General features: G+C 45.0%; 1 protein-coding gene across 3 annotated transcripts in view; it reads right to left on the bottom strand.

Annotated features, from left to right (window-relative positions):
- LOC147905134 (glutamate NMDA receptor subunit epsilon-1, putative (DUF3598)) overlaps window positions 1–21,920 on the bottom strand; it is a 70,789-nt gene that overhangs the window by 16,798 nt on the left and 32,071 nt on the right. Inside the window, exon 7 of one of the 3 annotated variants that reach the window (XM_087390386.1) lies at window positions 18,009–18,064. The exons of the other annotated variants lie outside the window; for them this stretch is intronic. Within the exon in view, the coding sequence (XP_087246512.1) occupies window positions 18,041–18,064 (24 nt within the window). The 3' untranslated portion in view covers window positions 18,009–18,040. The remainder of the gene's footprint in view (window positions 1–18,008; window positions 18,065–21,920) is intronic. 3 annotated transcript variants of the gene reach the window in all.

Genomic DNA, 21,920 nt, shown 5'->3' with positions numbered 1-21,920 from the left:
ATAGGTGTCCTATCTTTAATTCTTTAATTAAGGGTTGGCAATGTGCCTTTACCCCCAACAACCTCCCACCTAAAGGCCAATGTGCCTAAAGGGGAGAAAAGAATAAAAATTACAGCAATATACAGTTACTGTATACAAGACCATAAAGTAAGAATGGTCTCATCCTAATCCCATGATGTGGCGGCAATGTGCAAACCGCTCTGTAGGCAAGCTCTTAGTGAGCAAATCTGCAGGATTATCATCAGTATGTACTTTCACAAGCTCAAGTCGCTTGTCTTCCAGTACCTCCCTGATGAAATGATATTTCACTTCTATGTGCTTGGTCTTCTGATGAAAGACCGGATTCTTTGCCAACATGATAGTACTCTGACTATCACAATGCAAAACTGGCATATCTCCTGTAATGCCCAAATCTCCCACCAGCCGAGTAAGCCATATTGCTTCCTTGCAAGCCTCAGTGGCTGCAACATATTCAGCTTCTGTGGTTGACAGTGCAACGCATTTCTGCAACCGAGACACCCATGATATAGCACCTCCTGCAAATGTGAAAATATAACCGGTAGTAGACTTCCGGTTATCCGCATTCCCTGCATAGTCTGAATCTGTAAAGCCATGCACCAATGCATCCTGCCTACCATAGCATATGCACAAGTCTTTGGTACCCTTGAGATACCTCAAGACACCTTTCACTGCTTCCCAATGCCGCTTGCCTGGATTTGCCATATACCTGCTGATGACTCCCACCGCAAAAGCAATATCCGGACGAGTGGCAACCATGGCATACATCAAAGATCCAACTGCAGATGCATACGGAACCTTGGCCATTTCAGCCTTATCATCATCTGATCTGGGGCTGTCCTTACTGCTGAGTTTTAAATGTGGAGGCAACGGGGTACTAGTAGACTTCCCCCCCTCCATTTTAAACATCTGCAGTACTTTGTCAATATACTCTTTCTGTGACAGAAACAAAAGTCCCTTGGACCTGTCACGAGTAATACGCATGCCAAGAATATGATTTGCATCACCCAAGTCTTTCATGTCAAAAGACTTATGCAGTTGTTTCTTCAAAGCACTAATCTCATGCTGAGATTTACTGGCAATAAGCATGTCATCCACATATAGAATGAGTAGCATCAAACTGCCATCCTTTGCCCGTTTGGTGTACAAGCAATGATCGGTCTCACATCGATGATACCCTTGGGACTGCATGAAGGCATCAAACTTCTTGTACCATTCCCTTGGCGCCTGCTTGAGTCCATACAAGCTCTTCTTGAGCTTACACACAAGCTGCTCTTTCCCTTTAACAGCATATCCCTCTGGCTGACTCATATAGATCTCATCATGAAGATCTCCGTGAAGAAAAGCTGTCTTCACATCCATCTGACATAAATCCATGTCGTCATGAGCAACAAGAGCTAACACTGCTCTCAAAGTAGTCATCTTGACTACAGGGGAAAAGATCTCATCAAAGTCAATGCCCTTTTCCTGCTTAAATCCCTTGGCAACCAATCTGGCCTTATACCGAGGTAAAGCATTTGAATCCACTTTGACTTTGTAAACCCACTTGCATGGCAAAATCTTTCTGCCTGCAGGTAACTGCACCAAGTCCCATGTATCATTCTGAAGTAGGGAGTCCATTTTTGACTGCATGGCTTTCTCCCACTTCTTTTTCTCTGCTCTTCCCATAGCTTCCTTGAAGCTGGAAGGCTCACCACAATCTGTCAGCATGATAAAATCAGCCACATTATTGGCTCCTGGAACAAACCTGGCAGGAGGCCGTTGTGCACGGGTGCTCCTCCTAACAAAATGTTCCGGATTAGGCTGCTGTCCAGCCTGCTCTTCATGCATGACGGGTGGTTGTACCACCATATCTGGCTGTTCTACAGCCTCATCTGTTGGCACATCTAGTGGTGCATCATTGGCAAAATTATCTGGCTGATTTTCAGCCTGTATACCCTCTTGAACAGGGTGATCTGCAGCAGGCTGCTGCTGCATATAAATGGGCATTCTTTGCTGTCCAACATCATCATAAATAACCCTCCTGTATTCCACAGGTTGCACGGGTTCCTTGTGTACACTATCTTCTTTAAAGATGACATCATTGCTGCGTATAATCTTCCGTTTAACGGGATCCCATAACCTGTACCCCATTTCACCTTCGTCACCATAACCCATAAAGATGCATCTGATAGACTTTGGATCCAGTTTGGTGCGTAGTTCTTTGCGTACATGAGCAAAGCACTCGCAGCCAAATACACGTAAGTGCTTATATGAGGGTGGCTTGCCAGACCACACCTCCTCTGGCACTTTCAACTCCAAAGCCTTATTTGGTGACCTGTTAATAATGTGAACTGCTGTTTGCACGGCTTCTGCCCAAAAGCCATGGGGTAATGCAGCATAAGACAACATACATCGAACCTTCTCCTGAACAGTTCGATTCATCCGCTCACTTGCACCATTTTGAGATGCATTATGAGGGGCTGTGAGTTCCTGTTTGATGCCCTTAGCTTGGCAAAACTGCACAAAAGCATGTGACACATACTCACCCCCATTATCGGATCTGAGGCATTTCAGCCTACGACCTGTCCGATTCTCAACCTGAGCGACAAACTTCTTGAAAGCATCTAAGGCATCTCCCTTATGCTTCAAGAAATAGACCCACACCTTACGTGTGGCATCATCAATGAAAGTAATAAAATATTTTGCACCCCCTAGTGATAACTGTGGCATCTCACACAAATCAGTGTGCACTAGATCAAGTGGTGCTCTATTCTGGGGAGATCTCCTCTTATGAGGAGTCACAGAATGCTTGCCAAAAATACAATGATCACAAGTAGGCAAATCTGAAAAAGAGAGAGGCGGCAGATAACCCAAACGTGACAGTTCTTGCATTCCTTTAACAGACATGTGTCCCAACCGGCTATGCCACAATGAAACCTTTGGCAGCTCGGTTATGGCAACAACATGATTACCCACACTGGAAACATAAAGAGGATACAAGGTATCACTCTTAAAACCCTCAGCCACTACAGTCTGGCCATCAGTAATCACCCATTTGGAATCCCCAAATGTGGTGTGGTAACCACTGTCATCTAATAAGCCAGTGCTAATCAGATTTTTCTTGATTTGCGGCACATGGCGAACACCATCAAGCATAAATGACTGTCCATCAGGAAATACTATCTGTATACTGCCAATCCCTGCAATCTGACATGCATAGTTGTTCCCAAGATGAACAACTCCATGAGTACCTGTGTAGGAAGTAAACCACTCCCTATGAGGAGTAACATGAAAAGAGGCACCTGAATCCAAGAGCCAGGTGTGCATGTCATGGCCATCAATAACCAAAGCATGTGCTATTACAGCAGAAGAGCATAAAACATCATGTATGTCACTGTCACTGTCCTCTGCTGCAACATTCACTGCATCCAAGTCATCTGCCTTGGCCTTGCCTTTGCCTTTGCTTGCATTTCCTGCATCCTTTGTTTCAGCCTTCTTGGCTTTCTGATCCCGTATGAACTTGAAGCACTTCGACTTCACATGTCCCTTCTTGCCACAATAAAAGCATTCAATGTCCTTTTTGCCACGGGACTGACTACGGGATTTGGACTTACTAGCAGATCTCCCCTTCTGCTGAGTCCTGACTCTGTCCTGTACCTGCAAAGCATTTGAAGACTTGCTGCCCGCATTATTCTTCCTGCTCATCTCCTCCATAAGGAGAGAGCTCTCTACATCAGCATAAATAAGAGTGGCATTCGAGTTTGACAGGGTGGTCTTGAAAGTGTCCCAACTCTCAGGGAGGGTACACAACAAGAAAGTAGCCTTGAACTCCTCATCAAGGTTCAACCCCTGTGCAATCAGCTGTGTAAAGATAGCATTGAACTCACTCAAGTGTGAGGTCATAGCTGTACCTTCCTTCATGCGAAGATCAACCAGCTTCTTCAGCCAATAAACCTTACTGGCTGAGCTCTTTTGAGCATATAATTCTTCTAGTCTTTGCCATAGACCATAAGAGGTCTTTTCAGCCTGTACATTGAACACAAGAGTGTCTGAAATAGTGAGCATGATAGCTGCCCTCGCGGACAAATCAAGCTCTTCCCAGTCATCAGCTGCCATATCAGATGGCTTGACACCCTTCACCCTTATGGGCTTAGCAATCTTCTTTAACAGAAGTACATTCAAGCACTGTTCTGCCCATAATGCATAGTTATGTGCTCCTTCCAGTTTCTTTATGTTCAGAATTGAAGAATCACCTCCTCCTGATGCCATATCAGATGAGGAAAGTACCTGACTCCCTGGAAGTAAAAGAGGCTGAATAAAGGTTCTGATTTCTCAGAAAAGGCCTGCTCTATTCTAGAGCCAGAAGCACTCTCAATGGTGCTGTTTTTTACTGTCAGTAAAATCTGCAGCAAAACAGTAAATGTCCCTGCAACTACTGTACCTTCTGACAAACTGTTCTGAGCTCAGAGAGGCATAAAAAACAGTAATTTCAGACTGCTGCTGCTGCTCAACAAGTGCTTAACAGTGCACAATCATCTGACAAAACCACCAACACTGCTGTAAACACTGCTGTACTGACTGTACTGATCACTTCTCCCACCTCAGATGAGGTATTGCACTGAGTTAAATTGCAGAAACCACTTGACTAACACCCCAAAAAAAAAGTAAATGATCCTTCAGCCTGTTACAAAGCCTGCAACAGTAAATGGGATAAATCCCAAGCAATCACCCTTATACCAAGGGAAGAAAATGCATCTGAAGATCTCTGTCGGTAACCCAAGTGCTATCAAACAAAGTCTGGGCAAAAGCCCCTTGATCTGACAACTCAATCAAGTGGAGGACACCTCAACACTGAGGTAGCATGCAATATGAAAACTCTCTGACACTTGTACCTGACAATGTGCAATGCATAGACTGCCCCTGTGTACTCAGTAACAACACAAATCACAAAGTACAGACACCAAGAAGAAAATCTTTTGAGCACTGTCAACGATGGACAGTAAACTCGATGCGCCCTGACCAAGCGTGGCTCAACTGAGAATTTCAAAGTGTGTACAAAGAATGTGACCTGCAACAAATGTCACCAAATGCACTGCGGAAATAAAGCAAATGTGTGCTCCCTGGCTACACACTGCCTCAAGGCATATACTGCAAACACATCCAGGCAAAAGCCCTTTGAAATGGTCACCCAAAACTGAGAATTGCACTCAGTAAATGCATAGAAGCTTCTGCAAGCATCTGACCTTCCTGAATGACAAGTAACTGCACAAACACCACCACTGTGGCACAAGTCACCTCAAGCGTGAGTGACACGAGAGTACCTGATGTACCTCAACAAATGCACAGTATACTGCTAGAATGCTTCAGGAATGTGTCAGAAATACTTCATGTACTGCGCGCACATGCACAAAACAGAGTGCTTCAGCACTATTCCTCTTCCAATCAAAAAATCTGCTGTACTTTTTAGTACCTGCAAAGTACCTGCTGTACTTCTGTCCCTGCAGAGTACCTGTGTACTATCGGTGCCTGTAGCAGGCACGCTTCCCCCAAAAAAAAAATCGAATCTTGCAGCCAAACAATTGTACCTACAGGTGAGATACCAGAAGAAGATGCCCGTACACAGTTGTACGGCAGTCCGTACAACTGTACGGACAGTCCGTACGGCTGTCGTACAACTAGCTGCGCACAGCAGCTATGCAGCTGCCGGATGCAGCGTACAGCAGCTGCTGTACAGCTGCAGCTTGACGAAGCCCGCGCCCGCGACAAGAAACCCTGCAGCTCGCGCCTGCGCTTCACCCTGCAGCCCTACGAAATGCGCCGCCTGTACCTTCACCCTGCAGCCCGCGAAAAAACGCCGCCTGCAACCTGACGATGCCCGCGCTCGCGACCACGCTGTCGCCCTGTAGGCGAAAATGCGCCGCTGTACGGCTCTGCGCCCTGGTCCGCTGCGATGTCGAGCCCGTCCGTACGGTCGTACGGACGACGTACGGCCGTACGGATCTGTCCGTACGTCCGTACGGTACGGATGAGGTAGGCAGATGAGGCTAGGGAGAGAAGGCTTGATAGGCTCTGATACCAGTTGAGAGGGGGAGAGTGGTGGAAGAGAGCAAGAGAGTGAGAGTAAGAGAGTGACACTCTAGTGCGGGTGTGAAGTGAGAGTGAGCCACACCACAAACTCAGTTGTGTTTTATTAGGATTAGGTTTACCCTATGACTGTCTTAAGACAGTCATAGGTGTCCTATCTTTAATTCTTTAATTAAGGGTTGGCAATGTGCCTTTACCCCCAACAATTCTACACACGGTTATGACAGTGAGGGAGAGGTTCTATTTCTCTCTACTTTGGATGCTCATTCTCTCCATGCAGGCGATTTTGCAGACATGCACTCTTGGGTCATTGACTCAGGTGCCTCATTCCACGTTACACCTTACAGAGAGTTGTTTGTCAGGTATGCAGGAGGCAGTAATGGAGTCGTGTTTCTAGGGAATAATCATGCATGCAGTATTGTCGGTGTTGGAGATGTCAGGCTTGTATTTGCTAATGGTACTCAGCTTATGCTTCACAATGTCAGGCATGTACCCGAAGTCAAGAAAAATTTGATTTCTACTGGCATGCTGGATGACGAAGGTTTTGTGACCAGCTTTGGTCATGGTTTCTGGAAGGTCACCAAAGGTGCCCTGGTTGTTGCCAGAGGTCCTAAGGTTGACACGATGTATACCCTTCATGCTAAAGTATGTAATCATACTGATATTCATGCCACCGAGCTGCCGAATATTTCTATGTGGCATAGCCGGTTGGGACATATGAGCATAAGTGGAATGGAGCAATTGGCTCGCCTTGGCTACTTACTGTCTCTGAAATTTTCTGATTTAAAGTTTTGTGAGCACTGCATATATGGTAGACAATTACAGTGTCCTCATAAGAGGAGATTAGGACATAAAGATGCTCAACTCCTTCACTTGGAGGTGCACGGTACTTTGTCACATTTATAGATGATTCCACACAAAAGGTGTGGGTGTATCCTCTTCGATTGAAGAGTGATGTCTTTCCAGTGTTCCAGAAATGGCTTGCTTTGGTTGAGAACCAAACAGGCAGAACACTGAAGGCTTTGCGGTCAGATAACGGTGGGGAGTATATATCTAATGCATTCAATGCATTTTGTGATGCTAGAGGTATTAAAAGGGAACTCCCTGCTCCTTACAGTCCAGCGCAGAATGGCACTGCAGAGCGTATGAACAGAACCATACAGGAAAAGTCCCGCTCTATGATATCACATGCTGCTTTATCTTATGGATTTTGGGCTGAGGCTGTAAAAACAGCAGTACACCTCATCAATAGGTCACCAAATAAGAGACTGGAAGGCCGGCAGGTAGCTAAGCAGTATAAGCGCCTTGTCAAGCGCGCTGGCATGACCATCTCTGAGTTCAAGTCATAGAGTGCCAGAGGAGCTTTGGACAGGAAAACCTCCTTCCTATAAGCACTTGAGGGTCTTTGGCTGCACTGCGTACGTGCACATACGCAGAGAAGATCGCAGCAAGCTTGATCCTAAGTCTCTTAAATGCATTTTTCTTGGATATGGTGACAGTGGTGAGATGGGTTACCGCCTATGGGATCCTGTGAATAAGAAGCTTATACGCAGCAATGATGTCTTATTTGATGAGTCATGTATGTTTAAGGCAGTAGATAAGCCTTCTGATGCTTCAGAGGTTGACATTGATGACTCGGGACATCCTGTACAATTCAGGCAGGCTGCAAATCAGCCACAACAGCAGCGTAATCAGCCAATACATGATGCTGCAGCAGGTCCAAATGGACAGCTCGCAGTGGCGAAGATGTCCTACAAGATATACCACCTTTGGAAGATCTCCCAGGCATAATTCTGCAGCCTGATCTACTGGAACAGCCACCCGTTTTAGGTGAGCAGCAGGCTGGACAGCAAGACCAATGGGTCCGAAGGTCCACTCGACAAACGAGGCAGCCAAACAGATTTGTTCCAGGGGCAGATTTTATTATGCTTACAGACTGTGGAGAACCTTCCTGTTACAAGGAAGCCGTGCAAATGCATGATAAAAGGCTATGGGAACTAGCCATGAAGTCTGAAATGGACAGTCTCCATAAAAATGGTACTTGGGAATTGGTGCAGTTGCCTAAGGGCATGAAAGTACTGCCATGCAAGTGGGTGTATAGATTGAAAGTCACACTTGGAGCTAAGCCAAGGTATAAAGCCAGGTTGGTTGCCAAGGGCTTTAAGCAGGAGTATGGTGTCGACTTTGATGAGATCTTTTCTCCAGTGGTTAAGATGACCACACTCAGGATTGTACTTGCTTTGGTTGCATGTGAGGATTTGGAATTATGCCAAATGGATGTGAAGACAGCTTTTCTTCACGGTGATCTTCATGAGGAGATCTACATGCAGCAGCCAGAGGGATTTGCAGTCAAGGGCAAGGAGTCACTTGTATGCAAGCTTAAGAAGAGCCTTATGGGCTGAAACAGGCACCAAGGGAATGGTATAAGAAATTTGATACCTTCATGAAGTCCCAAGGTTTCAGGAGAAGTGATGCCGATCACTACTTATATACCAAAAGGGCTGCAAATGGCAGCTTAATCATTCTCATTTTATATGTGGATGACATGCTTATTGCTGGTAAGGCTCGTAAGGAGCTTGAAGACCTTAAGAAGAAATTGCATGAGGCCTTTGATATGAAGGACCTTGGTGATGCAAATCACATACTGGGCATGCGGATACGGAGAGACAGGGGACAGCGTTTGTTGTATTTGTCTCAGACCGAGTATATTGGCAAAGTATTGCACAGGTTTCATATGTAAGGGGGGAAGACCCTTAGTTCTCCATTGCCTCCATATGTGAAACTCAGTGCAATGGATAGCCCACAGTCCCCACAGTCAGATGCTGATAGGGCTGAAATGGCCAAGATTCCGTATGCTTCAGCTTGTGGCAGTCTCATGTATGCCATGGTTGCTACCAGACCTGATATTGCGTTTGCAGTGGGAGTGGTTAGCAGGTATATGGCAAATCCAGGCAAGAAGCATTGGAATGCAATGAAAGGTATCATGAGATACCTGAAGGGCACACAGGAGTTGTGCATATGCTTTGGCAAGCAGGATGCAAAGGTGCATGGTTATGTGGATTCAGATTATGCTGGTCATCCAGATAACCGGAAGTCTACTACCGGTTATGTTTATACATTCACTGGAGGTGCAGTGTCATGGGTATCAAGGCTGCAGCAGTGCACAGCCTTGTCTACCACGGAAGCTGAATATATTGCAGCCACAGAGGATGCAAGGAAGCCCTATGGCTATCTCGGCTAGTGGGAGACTTGGGCATTACATGTGATATTCAATTGTTGCATTGTGACAGTCAGAGTGCTATTCAGTTGGCACACAATCCTGTCTTTCATGCAAAGACGAAGCACATTGATGTGAAGTATCACTTCATTAGAGAGGTGATAGATGATAAGCTGATTCAGCTTGTCAAGATTCACACGGATGACAATCCAGCAGATTTGTTGACAAAAGGCTTGCCTGCAGAGCGGTTTGCACACTGCCGACAGTTGATGGGTATAGGTTGAGCCTCATTTGGCCATGTACTCCATTGTGTATATGCTGTATTTTTCTCATTTATTTTTACTTGAGGGCATATTGCCTTTAAGTGGGAGGTTGTTGGGGTAAAGGCATTATGGCCACCCCAGTACAGTTAGTACACTTAAGTACAGTTAGTACTTTTATTGCTAAGTACACTAAGTACACCGTACTTAGTGTTGTAACCTTATCCATTGATATAAAAGGTTGACTGTGTGCTTGGGGAGGTATACACATACTTCATTATCCCCACACTCTCGTGACTACTGTGTGTGTCGGTGTGATCTCTCTTTCTCTCTCACTCCCACCTCTCAGCGTCGACGGGCGTCTCATGTGGACGTTCTGCTGCGACGGCGTGGCATAGGATTGACGCACACTGGGAGCAGAGGCCTGCCTCCATCGGAATGTGGCCCGTTAATGAGTTTACGGCAACTCAGTTGGTCAGCTGATTATCTCCCTGGTGGAATATCGACGGACGACTGCGTGGAGACAATAGGAGGTGAACGGAACGAAGGCCTGGGGGTCATAGTTGACGTAACGAAGGCGAAGGGTCAGGATGTAGACGTCGATGCTGGCCGTGTGATCTACTAGTTAACTCTGAGCGCTGTTGACGTGACGGACTTACACACAGGGAAAATCGGGAAGCGAAAGTCACTGCCTTCGAGTTTGTCTCAGAGCGAAGCGCGCCCACTTAAACTGCGTGGAATTTCCAGGGAGCATTTTTTTCCCTCTATACAAATTTTGGGCGGTTGTTGATTTGTTTTCTACAACAGAGGCTGTCGCCTAATTTCCTGCATTTTTTTTTTTTTTTTAAAGGAGATCTGAAAAAAAAAAAAGGGGTCTATTTTCCCTTGTGAACTATGGAGGCAGAAGGACAGAATTCTAGGGTGAATCCTAGCGAGTCTAAAGTACGGTCTACACAACAAATGTCACATCACACAGTACCTACTTTGATCGGTAGGATTTCGATATTAGAAGATGTCTTACAGCACATTATGAACCAGCAGCTTCAAGTGAACGCTGGTCAGAATGAGATCAGGCAGATGGTGCAAGCCTTGTCGGCTAGACCGTCTAGAATTGACAAGGGCAAAGCTCCAGTAGAGCCAGAGCCCAGTATACATTCATCAGAGCGCGCGAGGGTCAAAGTGCCTAATATTGCTAATTATAGATCGGAGAAGTACGCTGGTCGGATGACCGAGCGCAGGTTCTGATGTGGTCGAGGTTTGGTTACACAAGTGGGAAGAAGCCTTCGCCATTTGTGAAATCAGATCTGATCTAAAGAAAATCCAAATCCATGAGGCCACTCACCTGTTTATTGAGGCAGCGGATAGATGGTGGATAAAGCAACAGAAGGATCAAGTTGCTCCTACCACTTGGGAAGGGTTTAAAGCTGAATTTAAGAAACACTTTCTCCCACCCGATGAAGAGTCTCGAGCTTGGGATGCTTACAGAAATCTTCGTCAGAGGAGTCTGTTGGTGGCTGAGTACACTGACAACTCCAAGCTCGTGAAGAGGCTGAAATTAAAGACAAGTCCATCTGACTATGCGTATACAGTCAGGATGGCAGATGGAAGTTCAACTGAAGTATGGGACCAAAGGGTTACCCAGTTGGAGCTTCGAATTCAGGACTATGCTGAGAAGCTTGATTTTGAAATGACCAAGCTTGCTCATGCGGATATAGCCCTGGGTATGGCGTGGCATTCTAGGAAGAATCCAGCCATTGATTGGAAAAAGCACGTATATCAATTCAAGATGAATGATGTGTTCTATGTCTTGCGAGGTGAGAAAGATATACCTCAGGGACCGTTGGTTTCCGTGATGGAAATCCGAAAAGCTCAAGTAGAGTTTTTATTCCTTTGCACAGCATCGGTAGAGCCGGTTGATGATTCTTCGGCTAGCACTGATGTTACGCAAAGTGGTGAGATGGCCAAGCTGGCTAATCTTATAACAGAGGAGTTCTCTAAATGTTTTAGGGATGAACTACCTTATGGGTTACCTCCAGAGCGGAAAGTTCAGCATAAGATTGAGCTGATCCCGAGGGCAAAACCTGTAAATAGACCTCCCTATAGAATGAGTTTTACTGAAGAGGCAGAGGTGCGTAGACAACTGGAAGAATACCTCAAGTTGGGGCATATTCAACCAAGTTTCTCACCTTTTGCTTCGCCAGTGACATTAAAGAAGAAAAAGGATGATACGTTTCGCCTCTGCATAGATTACAGAGCATTGAATAATATCATTGTTAAGCACAAGTATCCGATGGCTCGGATTGATGATTTGCTAGATGCATTACATGGAGCCGTGATTTTCAGCAAGATAGATCTTAAGTGTGGCTACCATCAGATCCGGATTAGAGCCGAGGATGTGCATAAAACCGCTTTCAGAAGCAGGTTTGGTCATTATGAGTTTTTAATAATGCCCTTCGGACTTACCAATGCTCCAGCGACTTTCGTCATGCTTATGAACGATTTACTACGTCCGTATGTCGGAAAGTTCGTAGTACATTTTATTGACGATATCCTGATGTTCAGTAAAAGTATTACTGAGCATCGTGAACACTTAAGAATAGTGTTCAGTACTTTGAGGAAAGCCAGTCTTTATGTAAATAAAAAGAAAACTATACTGTGTATGGTTAGGCTTGAATATTTAGGGTTCATAATTACTCCACAGGGGGTAGAAATGGATCCGAAGAAAGTGGCTGCGATACTAACTTGGCCAATCCCTCAGAGTCTGACCGCGTTTGCGATCATTCTTGGGATTTGTCCAGTTTTATAGAAGGCATATCAAAGGATATTCCGGAATAGTATCGCCATTGACTGATCTGACCTCAGATAAAGTACCTTTTATTTGGGGACAGAATCAACAAGAAAGTTTTAACACCATAAAACAAGCTGTGGTCACAGGACCGGTGTTAAAAATAGTTGATCCCCAGAAACCGTTGTTCCTAGAAACCGATGCAAGTGGCATTGCGGTAGGAGCAGTTCTCCTTCAAGAGGGAAGGCCGGTAGCCTTTGAAAGCAAGAAGCTTTCTCCCTCTCAAAGAAATTGGCCAACTCATGAATTGGAGTTGTATGCTGTTATCCATGCTTTGAAAACATGGAGGCATTATTTGTATGGCTCAGAGTTTTATGTGGATGTGGATCATGATACTTTGAAACATTTTTGTAAACAGCCTAACTTGAGGGGCCGCCAAGTAACGATTCGGTACCGAAGAGGAAAAGACAACAAGGTTGCTGATGCGTTGTCTCGCATTATGCACAACCTGAGTTTCACGGTATTAGAGAGTGCTCTAATGATCGAGATTAAAGAAACTCAAAAAGTGGACGAGTTTGTCCAGAGCTTATGGCCTAAGGCTCATGTGTTAAAACCCAGGGAAAGTGAAAAGGATGACCTGGCATCCAAAAAAGGCCAAACTTATGCATAACTTATGCAAGATATACCATAAGGGATGGTATGCTAGTTAGAAATGGCAAAGTTGTAGTACCTAGTCAGAATGATCTCAGGTAGAGAGTCATTCGACAGTGCCAGGATAGCCCGTGTGCGAGACATCCACGAGTCGAGAAGACATATGATCTCGTGAAGCGAGATTTCTTTTGGCCAAAGATGAAAAAGCATATTCATGAATATGTGACACGATGTTTCTCGTGTCAGGTAAGTAAGGCCGAGCGGGTGAAGCCACCCGGACTTTTACAGCCCTTGGAAATACCACTAAGTAAGTGGGATAGCATTTCCATGGACTTTATTATAGGGCTGCCTACAACGCAAGGAGGGTATGATTCTATCCTTGTGGTGGTTGATCGTCTAACCAAGATGGCTCACTTCATTCCGACTAGAGAGTCTGTTAGTGCCCCGCAAGTGGCGGATTTGTTTATTAGACATATATTTCGTCTGCATGGATTGCCTAGATTCATAGTGTTAGACAGAGATGTCAGATTTACCGGTCATTTTTGGACAGCGGTATTCGAGACACTAAGAACTGAGTTGGGAATGAGTAGTGGGGATCATCCTGAGACGGATGGTCAGACGGAGAGAGTCAACCAGACTTTAGAGGATATGCTGAGAGCATATGTGTCATTGAGGCAACATACGTGGGACAAGTGGTTGCCATTGTTGGAGTTTGCCTACAATGATAGAAAACATTCCTCTACCGGGTTCAGTCCGTTTGAACTGAACTATGGCTATAGACCAGCCAATCCAACTATAGTTGGAGTACCTCAGAAAGTGCCTAGTGCCGCGAACTTTGTAGTTCAGATGTGGGAGATGCTAGCACTTGCGAGAGCTAATATCCGCTAGGCGATGGATAGAGCCAAGGTGTATGCGGATGAAAACCGGTCTATAAGAGTATTTAAGGAAGGAGAAAAAGTTTTTCTCAGAGTTCCTTCGCACTCGAAGTCACTGACTTCAGGAGAGTGTGCTAAGTTATCACCTCGATACTGTGGGCCGTGGTTAATTCTAAAGAGAATAGGCAGTGTAGCCTATAAATTAGAATTGCCACAGGGGTGTAAGGTGCACCCAGTGTTTCATGTTTCTCGTTTAAAGAAATTTTTGCATACAGGTGACTCACTAATCGAAGGTGTGGTTTTGTTTCAGGAGATAGAGGATATTGCAAGGCGCAAACCAACAAGAATCCTGGACTGAGGAACAATGCAAATACGAAATCGGAAGATACCCACGGTGTTGGTTGCATGGCATGGTCAGCCTCTATCGGAAGCTACCTGGGAATCCGTATACCAGTTACGGAGAGTGTTCCCAGATTTCATCATCGAGGACGCTGATGCTTGAAGAGGGAAGGAATGTTATGCTCTAGCGAGATAGCATGACCTCGGAAAGATCGGTGGGCATTTTCTCTTAGATGACCAACTGTTGTAATAATTAATGTGCGTAAATGAAATGGTCAAGAGAAGTAACTGCCAAGGTCCTAGGTGAGGGTGAAATGGCATTGACTAGGTGGTTCTGAGTGCTAAGGCCTAGGTGCACCTAAATGTGCAATAATGCCAAGGGGCAAATGGTTTTAATGTGCCCCAAGAGAGGGGTAAATGGTGCACCAAGTGGAAAGGCTAAAATTATGACATTTGGCAAGGGGAACCATCTAGGGAGATGAGGGTCTCATGGATATGCATAAGGAAGGAAAAAAAAGGATGTATCAATTGGGAAAAAACATGCGATCCAAGAGAGTAGGCTGGGAGGAAATAACAGATGCCATCGCCCGTGATCTGAGTGTGTGTTAGAGAATAGAGTTTCTATCAGGGAGGATCACAATCGATTCGCGAAGGGAAGAAAGGACAAAACGGGCAAAAATGCCTTTTTGGGATTTGGGCGAAACATGCGTTTCCTTGGGAGCGTTTCGTATTGTTTCGAAACAGGACGAAAGGTTTCGTCCTGTTTCGACAGCACGAAACGCGTTTTCATGTGACACTAGTCCTCCGTGGCATGCTCATGAGAGACTGGATGAGTCCCACTGTCCTGCTGATCATCACCCCCGCTAGTACTGTGCTCCTCTTCAAAGCTCTCTGATGCTTTGTCTTCGTCCTGCCCCTCCTGCTCTGAAATGGTCAATGACCTCTCACGGTGTGACATGCTTGCTGAGATTGATGGCTATAGCAACAATTGCACTGAAGGTGTCCTTCACCCAACACTATGAGGGCCCACCTCTGTAGGAAGATGGTGACGGTCCCGGCAACGGAACCACTGAAACCGGCCTTCGATAAACAAAAGGGCAGTGATCTTCTTCTACTCAGTCATAAACTTCATAAATAGCCACAATGCAAGCTTCAGTCACTTAAATCACTTAGCGCAACTTAGAAACAAGCTTCAACAACAACAAAGGTGAGGCTAGAATGCCCCTACTCAATGAAAATAATACACAGTGCACCCACTGGCCCCAAATGCCTTGGCGCCCCTTACGGTATTTATTTAATGCTTCTGAATGGAATTGCTTTACAACAAGGGTTCAACCTTGCACACTGTTCCTCTCTGCAAATCCTCTACTTGTCTTCAAGGCATCTAATCCCAGTGCACCACTAGAATTCCCACTGGCAAGGCATACTCAGGCATTCACTTTTGATCTGACACAACTAAGAGGCATTCAGGCATCCAAACCACTGGCAAACTGAGTTCAAGGCAGCCTCAAGGCTATCACATGCATCCACACTGTCCTTAGGCCTTCCACAGAATCACCCTTGCCTTTGGGTGCTTCCTAGAACTGCTCGAGTCCTGAAAGGACTACACACAACACGCATGCACTACAAAAAGCTGCAAAGCAAGAAAGAACAAGGAAAAACCGAACCTGGAACCAACTCCTGCTGACTGTGGCAGAGGGGCAAGCTCCTTCCTCGCACATATCCTCTATCCAAGCTCCCTGCAGGGTTTAGGTGTCTTCCAGCAATCAGGAGAAGAGAGAAAGAGCGGAGGGTGAACAAGAAAGAGCTGTAGAGGAAAGATGTTCACAGATCTGCCCTGAAATGATTTTGCCTCAGGATCTATGCCTGAGTTCTCCTAAGAGAAGGTGCCAAAAGCAACAGGGAAAGTTCCTCCTGCAGCCTGCACTGGTCCAAAACAGCTCCAGAAGCCACCACACAGCCAAAAACATGTGCACAAAGGTCTAGCACAGCAAAAGACAACTCCGGGCACTTGCTGGGGGCAGCTGAACATGTCTGTACGGATTCCGTACCGCCGTACGGACATCCGTGCAGTCCATACGAAAGTTTTTTGAAAGTCCAAGAATGAGTTCAGGCACTTCCTAGAAGTGCGTACTAGACTTGGAACAGTCAAAACAGTGTTAAAACGGCTGAAAACAGGCTTGAATCAGCTCAAACAGCTCAAAAACTGCACAAGAACAACTGAAAACGTCCAACACCTCTGGGAGAGTGAGGGGAGAGAGATGGAAGGTGGGGGAAGGGCATGCATACACATGCTTGACAAATGGCACCTCCTCCTTGCCATTTGCCCCTTCATTAAAGTCCTAACCCCCATACCAAGGACAACGTTGGTTGTCCTTGGGCCCAACTTTTAGACCCCTCTTTTAAAGCCTTTGCCTTGCCCCTAGGACCTAGTGGTGCACCTAGACTTTGCCCTTAGGAACTTCTAGGAAGTGTATACTTCCTCTAGCCAGTCCCTCACGGCCAAACCATTACAACACTTAACCATGGTTAACCCCGGCTTAAGCGTAGGTTGAGTTACGAAGATACTTTACATCACTTTTCACGTCCTCGTGACACAATGCCTTAATCTGATTGCATAAATTGAATGCCCAAATACTAGTATAACAGCCCCAGATCAGACATCCTAAATGACACTTCAAGATCATGCTTGAAATCTGCAATTTTCTCTTCACTTGTGCCTGTAAGCAGCATATCTCCACATACAGGATGACTATCAACAAACTCTTTTTGTCCTTCTTGACATAAAGGGCACTGTAAGCTGGACTTTTCTGTAGACCATGACTAGTCAAACATGTATGAATTTTTCATACCAAGCCCATGTTCTTATTTCAGCCCTTAAAGTGCCATATGCAGCTTGCATACTTCATCTTCCTGACCACACATTTGAAAACCCACAAGCTGACACACATACAACTCTTCATGCAAGTCCCCATTGTGGAAGGCTGTTTTGATATCCAACTTATGTACTTTCCACTTTGATATCCAACTTACGTAATTTCCACCCAAAATGAGCAGCCAATGAAAGAACATATTTGATGGTAGTCACCTTGGAAGTGGGGACAAAGGTGTCATCAGCCTATCCCCTTCTGTTGAGAATAGCCCTAGGCAACCAACCTTGCCTTGTGTCTCTCAATCGTACCGCCAGATTTTCTATTGAACTTGTACACCCACTTTGTCCCAATAGCTTTCTTCCCTATATGGGCAAATCTACCAGTTTCCATGTAATGTTCTGCAAGATAGAATCCAATGCTAACTTCATGGGCCTCATCCAATGCTCACTATCTTGAGAATCCTCAAAACTACTTGTCTGAGGGGATCTATAATGCTTCTAAATTTCATATAAAGAATCTTAGATTACACATGATATTTTGCTTGATTCTACAATGATTCAAAATCAACACTGCATTTTTCCTATAGATGTATCCTTTTTTAGGAAACCCTTTCAAGAGAGACAAACACTTAGACTTTAAGAGGACAAGCCCGAAGCCTTTTACATACCTACGCATAGCAAATCTACCAGTGCTAGAACTAGGGGATTTTAAAACATTACATAAAGCTCTTAAATTTCATTGAAAGACCCTTAATTGCATACAAACACTTAAAATTTACAAGAAACTAGTTTGGCACCTTTACAATACTACAAAATTGAATGGTTCTAAAGTTGCTAGAACTATGGTTTAGAAGCCTCTGGAGGGCTCAAGCCTCAAGCTAATCAATGCTCATTTACAAAAGTTGCACATAAAGTAAGAGACTACAAGCAGCACGGTGTGGAAATTGCACATCCTCATCAGCCCAATACGCCAAAAGGTATCTGTAATTGAGCGAAAAATAAAAGGGATTATAAAAAACATGGCATCAAAAGCAAATTTAGCCAAGCACATAGAGAAATAAAGTAGACCTATCCACAAGGAAGTGCAAATGTACAAAGAATTCACGGTTGCAAATCTTTGTCAGCTGAGAGGCATATGATCACAAGAATATCTATAGAATCAAACCCCACACTCAAATCACTCTGATAAGATATCTACACTCTAGTCTTAGAAAAATTAATATTCTGGTATCATATCTATTTCATAAAATAGATTTCTCGGCCACTGGTTCTTGGAAAACTCCAATCCTGCAGCTATCTCGTCAGTTATCTGTAGGATAAGAATCCACCGCTCCTCTGTAACTTCATTGTATATTACTTCATACTGCACATGTCGTGATACAATGATTGCCTCCACCCTGGGGTTCATCTCAAACACCAAAAACATTTTTCTACTTAGATCCCTGATCTGGAAGACTCTTTGGTCGGAAAATGACTGCAAGCACTAGACCCTGCTACCCCTTGTGATCACCATGATCTCATGATATAAGCAAAAAAGCTACTACTTCGAATCAGCTGCACTCCCTCACTTCTGACTAACAGATGGCAATCCACACGACCTTCCACAGTCTAGCAGAGTAGCATCAAACTCTTCGGGTGATCATTTACAAGCCACTAAACGGCTTTTCCTTGGCTTTTCTCCTATTGCTTGCTATTAGTTATGGTGTGACCACAAGGCAAAAGGGCAGCAACTAGCACCTGGCACCCCTGGCTAAAACCTTCAGGGCATATAAGAGGGTCAGGCCTGCACAGATAACTCAAGCAAAGAGAGCGAGTCTAGCACATAAGGAGCCAAAGCATGACTGATGGACCCCAAGTACCCATTTTGCACAAGCTTGAGGATGTTTAGGGCTGCCCTTGAGATCTTTGCATAGTAGCTTGGCAAATTCTCTTTATATTCCCTTCCATCCTCCCTTGCGCTTAAATTTAGTAATTTTCAAGAAATCATAGCAATAATAGCTCCCCCTTGGAAGCCACAGTTAAATGGGACCCATTTAGAGTGGGTAAAAGACCTAGTGTTGTGCCTATTAGGCAAGATTTTGATTGAGCCTTCCAACTATTCAATATATTTATATTCTATAAATATCAAAAAGCTCATAAAATGCTTGCTTTGCTTGTAAGCCTGAAGGATCTTACCTCAACTTTAAAAGTCCCCATGAACCTCATGGCTCATGATGAGCCATTAACACCGACATACCCCTCCTTGAAGAGTGTGTTCTTGCACAGCCAGCAATTAACAAGAACAAACTTGTCCCCACAATTCATTATGGGCCAGCCTCCTCGTTAGTTCAATGATATGACACAATTCTATATGATAGATATAAATATCATTCATTCAACTAGAAAAGGGTAAAATAATGTGTTAGAAATCGACCCAAAGAGGGTATCCATAGCGGAAGACTGATAGAATTGCCTAGGAGCTCACACAGTGTGGTTTAGGTTGTGGAATCACAAAACTTCTTAAACTTATGAGATGTGCAGACTCGTCAATAGACAATGAACCAGCCAGATAGAGAAACCACCAAAATAATATATTTTCGTCCAAAGCTATGGACGCAATACAAAACAGATAGATCTAGAGTCCCACCAATGGTGTAGTCCTCTGATCTTACCACAAGGTACTCCTCCTATCTACTGGCTATTTCTAGACTCGAGCCCGCATGCTCCACCTCGAGCGTCTGTAGACTTTCCATCCAGAATGATCTTCTCAACCTTGCTGCCCTGTGTGTCAGCCTAGGTAGGCAGCCCTCTGTCGGCTAAGTCTGCAGCCCCTCAACCCAGTTCACCTCCTGATCATAGGCCCAACTAGTGCTGCTCTGCTGCTCCTTCCTGCTCCCTGAAGATCTACTCCAGAAGATATAAAATGAGGCCACAAGGCCTGCTTTTTAAAAGCCCAAGTGTAAACTACTCGGTGCTTTCTATCAATTCAGACAACGGATTTTGCAGAGGCGTTTGAATGAAATGATTGCAAGTTGCCAAACACATATACTTGAACTTAAGAGTTTGCAATTAAGCTGGAATTAAGACTTATACAGCTTAAACACAAAGTGACATCATTGGAAATTGCAATATGATTGAGGGGCCAAGACGCCCCCCCCCCCCTTATCCAGGCTCACTTTATTCTTGAAAATGGAGATACAAGACCAAGGTGCAATGCACCTTCCAAGCTGATGAACTTAGTGAAAACCTAGGACCTCGATACAAGACTCAAGAGCATATGCGCAAGGTAGACAACAAAAAGGAGAACTCCAAGCTCAGGTTTCAACTCTTGGCTTGCCCAATCCACAAGGAAGAAGCCTGCAACAATCACCACTTACATCCAACATTAGAGGCAAGCACTAGTTTCTAGAAAGATAGTAGAAACAACATGAAATAGTGCTGTAAATGAGATAAACTTGACAATTCAGGCTCCCTTCGTGACTTGACCCTTTTGTAGATGAAGTCCTTGATGCCTCTCAAGCTACCTGGGGTGAGGAGAGTGTGGAAATGGGACTGGAATGAGAACAGCTTAGAAAAACAGCCTATAGGCTAGAGAGAGAAAGCCTTTATGGAGTGATAGCTGTAGAGAGAGAGTGCCAATGCTGATCTCAAGGGAGGGGATGTAAGGGAGGAGCTGCTGCTGTTCCAGAGGTGCACAGAAAGGCAGATTTTCGCAAGGGAAATGGGCTGGAACAGTAGAGAGAGAAATTCTGCAGTAGAGAGAGAAAGACTGCAGCAAGAGAGAGAAAGGGGCTGAGGCTAGGAGAAGGAGAGAGGATGCTGCTGCTGTTCCAAAAGAGCTGAGAGGGGACAGATTTCTGGAGAGGAGGGGCTGGAACTGTAGAGAGAGAATGTGCTACTGTAGAGAAAGAAAGTGCTGCTCAGGTGAGAGAATGGCCTGGGGAGAAGCTGGCTGTACCCAAGGAGCTGGAGAGGTTCTGCTGCATCAACCAAAAGGAGAGAGAAGAAAAGTGACGAATTTTTCATGTAGGGAATGAAGGGGAGAGGCCTTCTTTTATAGGCTCAGCCCCCCACCCTAGGCTCAGAGTGGAAGGTGGACACTTGTCCCAGATTTTTGGTGGGCTGCAGTCCCAAAGAGCACAGCCCACAACCTGCCCCAAATCTACCAGATTTGGGGCAAGAAACTGGCCTGCATGCCCTGCCACTTGCCATGCATGCTGCCACATGTGTGGGACAGGTGGACTGACCTGCCAGCTCAGATTCCATGTGGCAGTCTGCCACGTGTCACTCCTAAAAACCCTAAAATTTCAAAGTTGTCAGAATTCAATTCTAATCGCACCCACGGGTTCCTAACAAATTGGACTATCTATTGACGTACTCTAAGGTCATAATTGAGCCATACTGAGCTCATTTGTTTGTCGTCTTATCTTGTATCTCCATTACTCTTGGCATGCTGCCAGGCCCACACCCAAAGCTCACGGAACATTCTCTTGAATGGTTCCTAGGTCAATATGCAATCTGTGCATTTGATTGGTCCCATGTTTGGGTACTCAGGTGGGGTGTGGTTTCCATATGTCCCTCTCAAAGAGAGGCCATCACTCTTGTGGGTCACTAATGCCCATAACCCCAAGCAAGGGGATCCACCCTCAAATGCTAGACCTAGTCCCCATTGTCCGTAACTGAACAGTAGGAAAACATTTCATTTCTTAATAAGCATACTATTGAAAAACAAAAAGAAATAGTACCAAGCAAGTGGATACATGTTGAAGCAGGATGACATTCCCTCCGTCTTCCATTCGGTTGTCCTCAGCTGAAATGCTTCCTCATAAGCATCCAGGATTTCAGGACACTTCTTAAA

This window comes from Dipteris shenzhenensis, chromosome 2 (assembly GCF_047967505.1).
Source record: "Dipteris shenzhenensis isolate YYH24624 ecotype China chromosome 2, Dip_SZ_1.0, whole genome shotgun sequence".
Taxonomy (NCBI): domain Eukaryota; kingdom Viridiplantae; phylum Streptophyta; class Polypodiopsida; order Gleicheniales; family Dipteridaceae; genus Dipteris; species Dipteris shenzhenensis.
The sequence above is the reverse complement of the archived record's forward strand: the minus strand, read 5'-3'. Positions and strand labels throughout refer to the sequence as shown.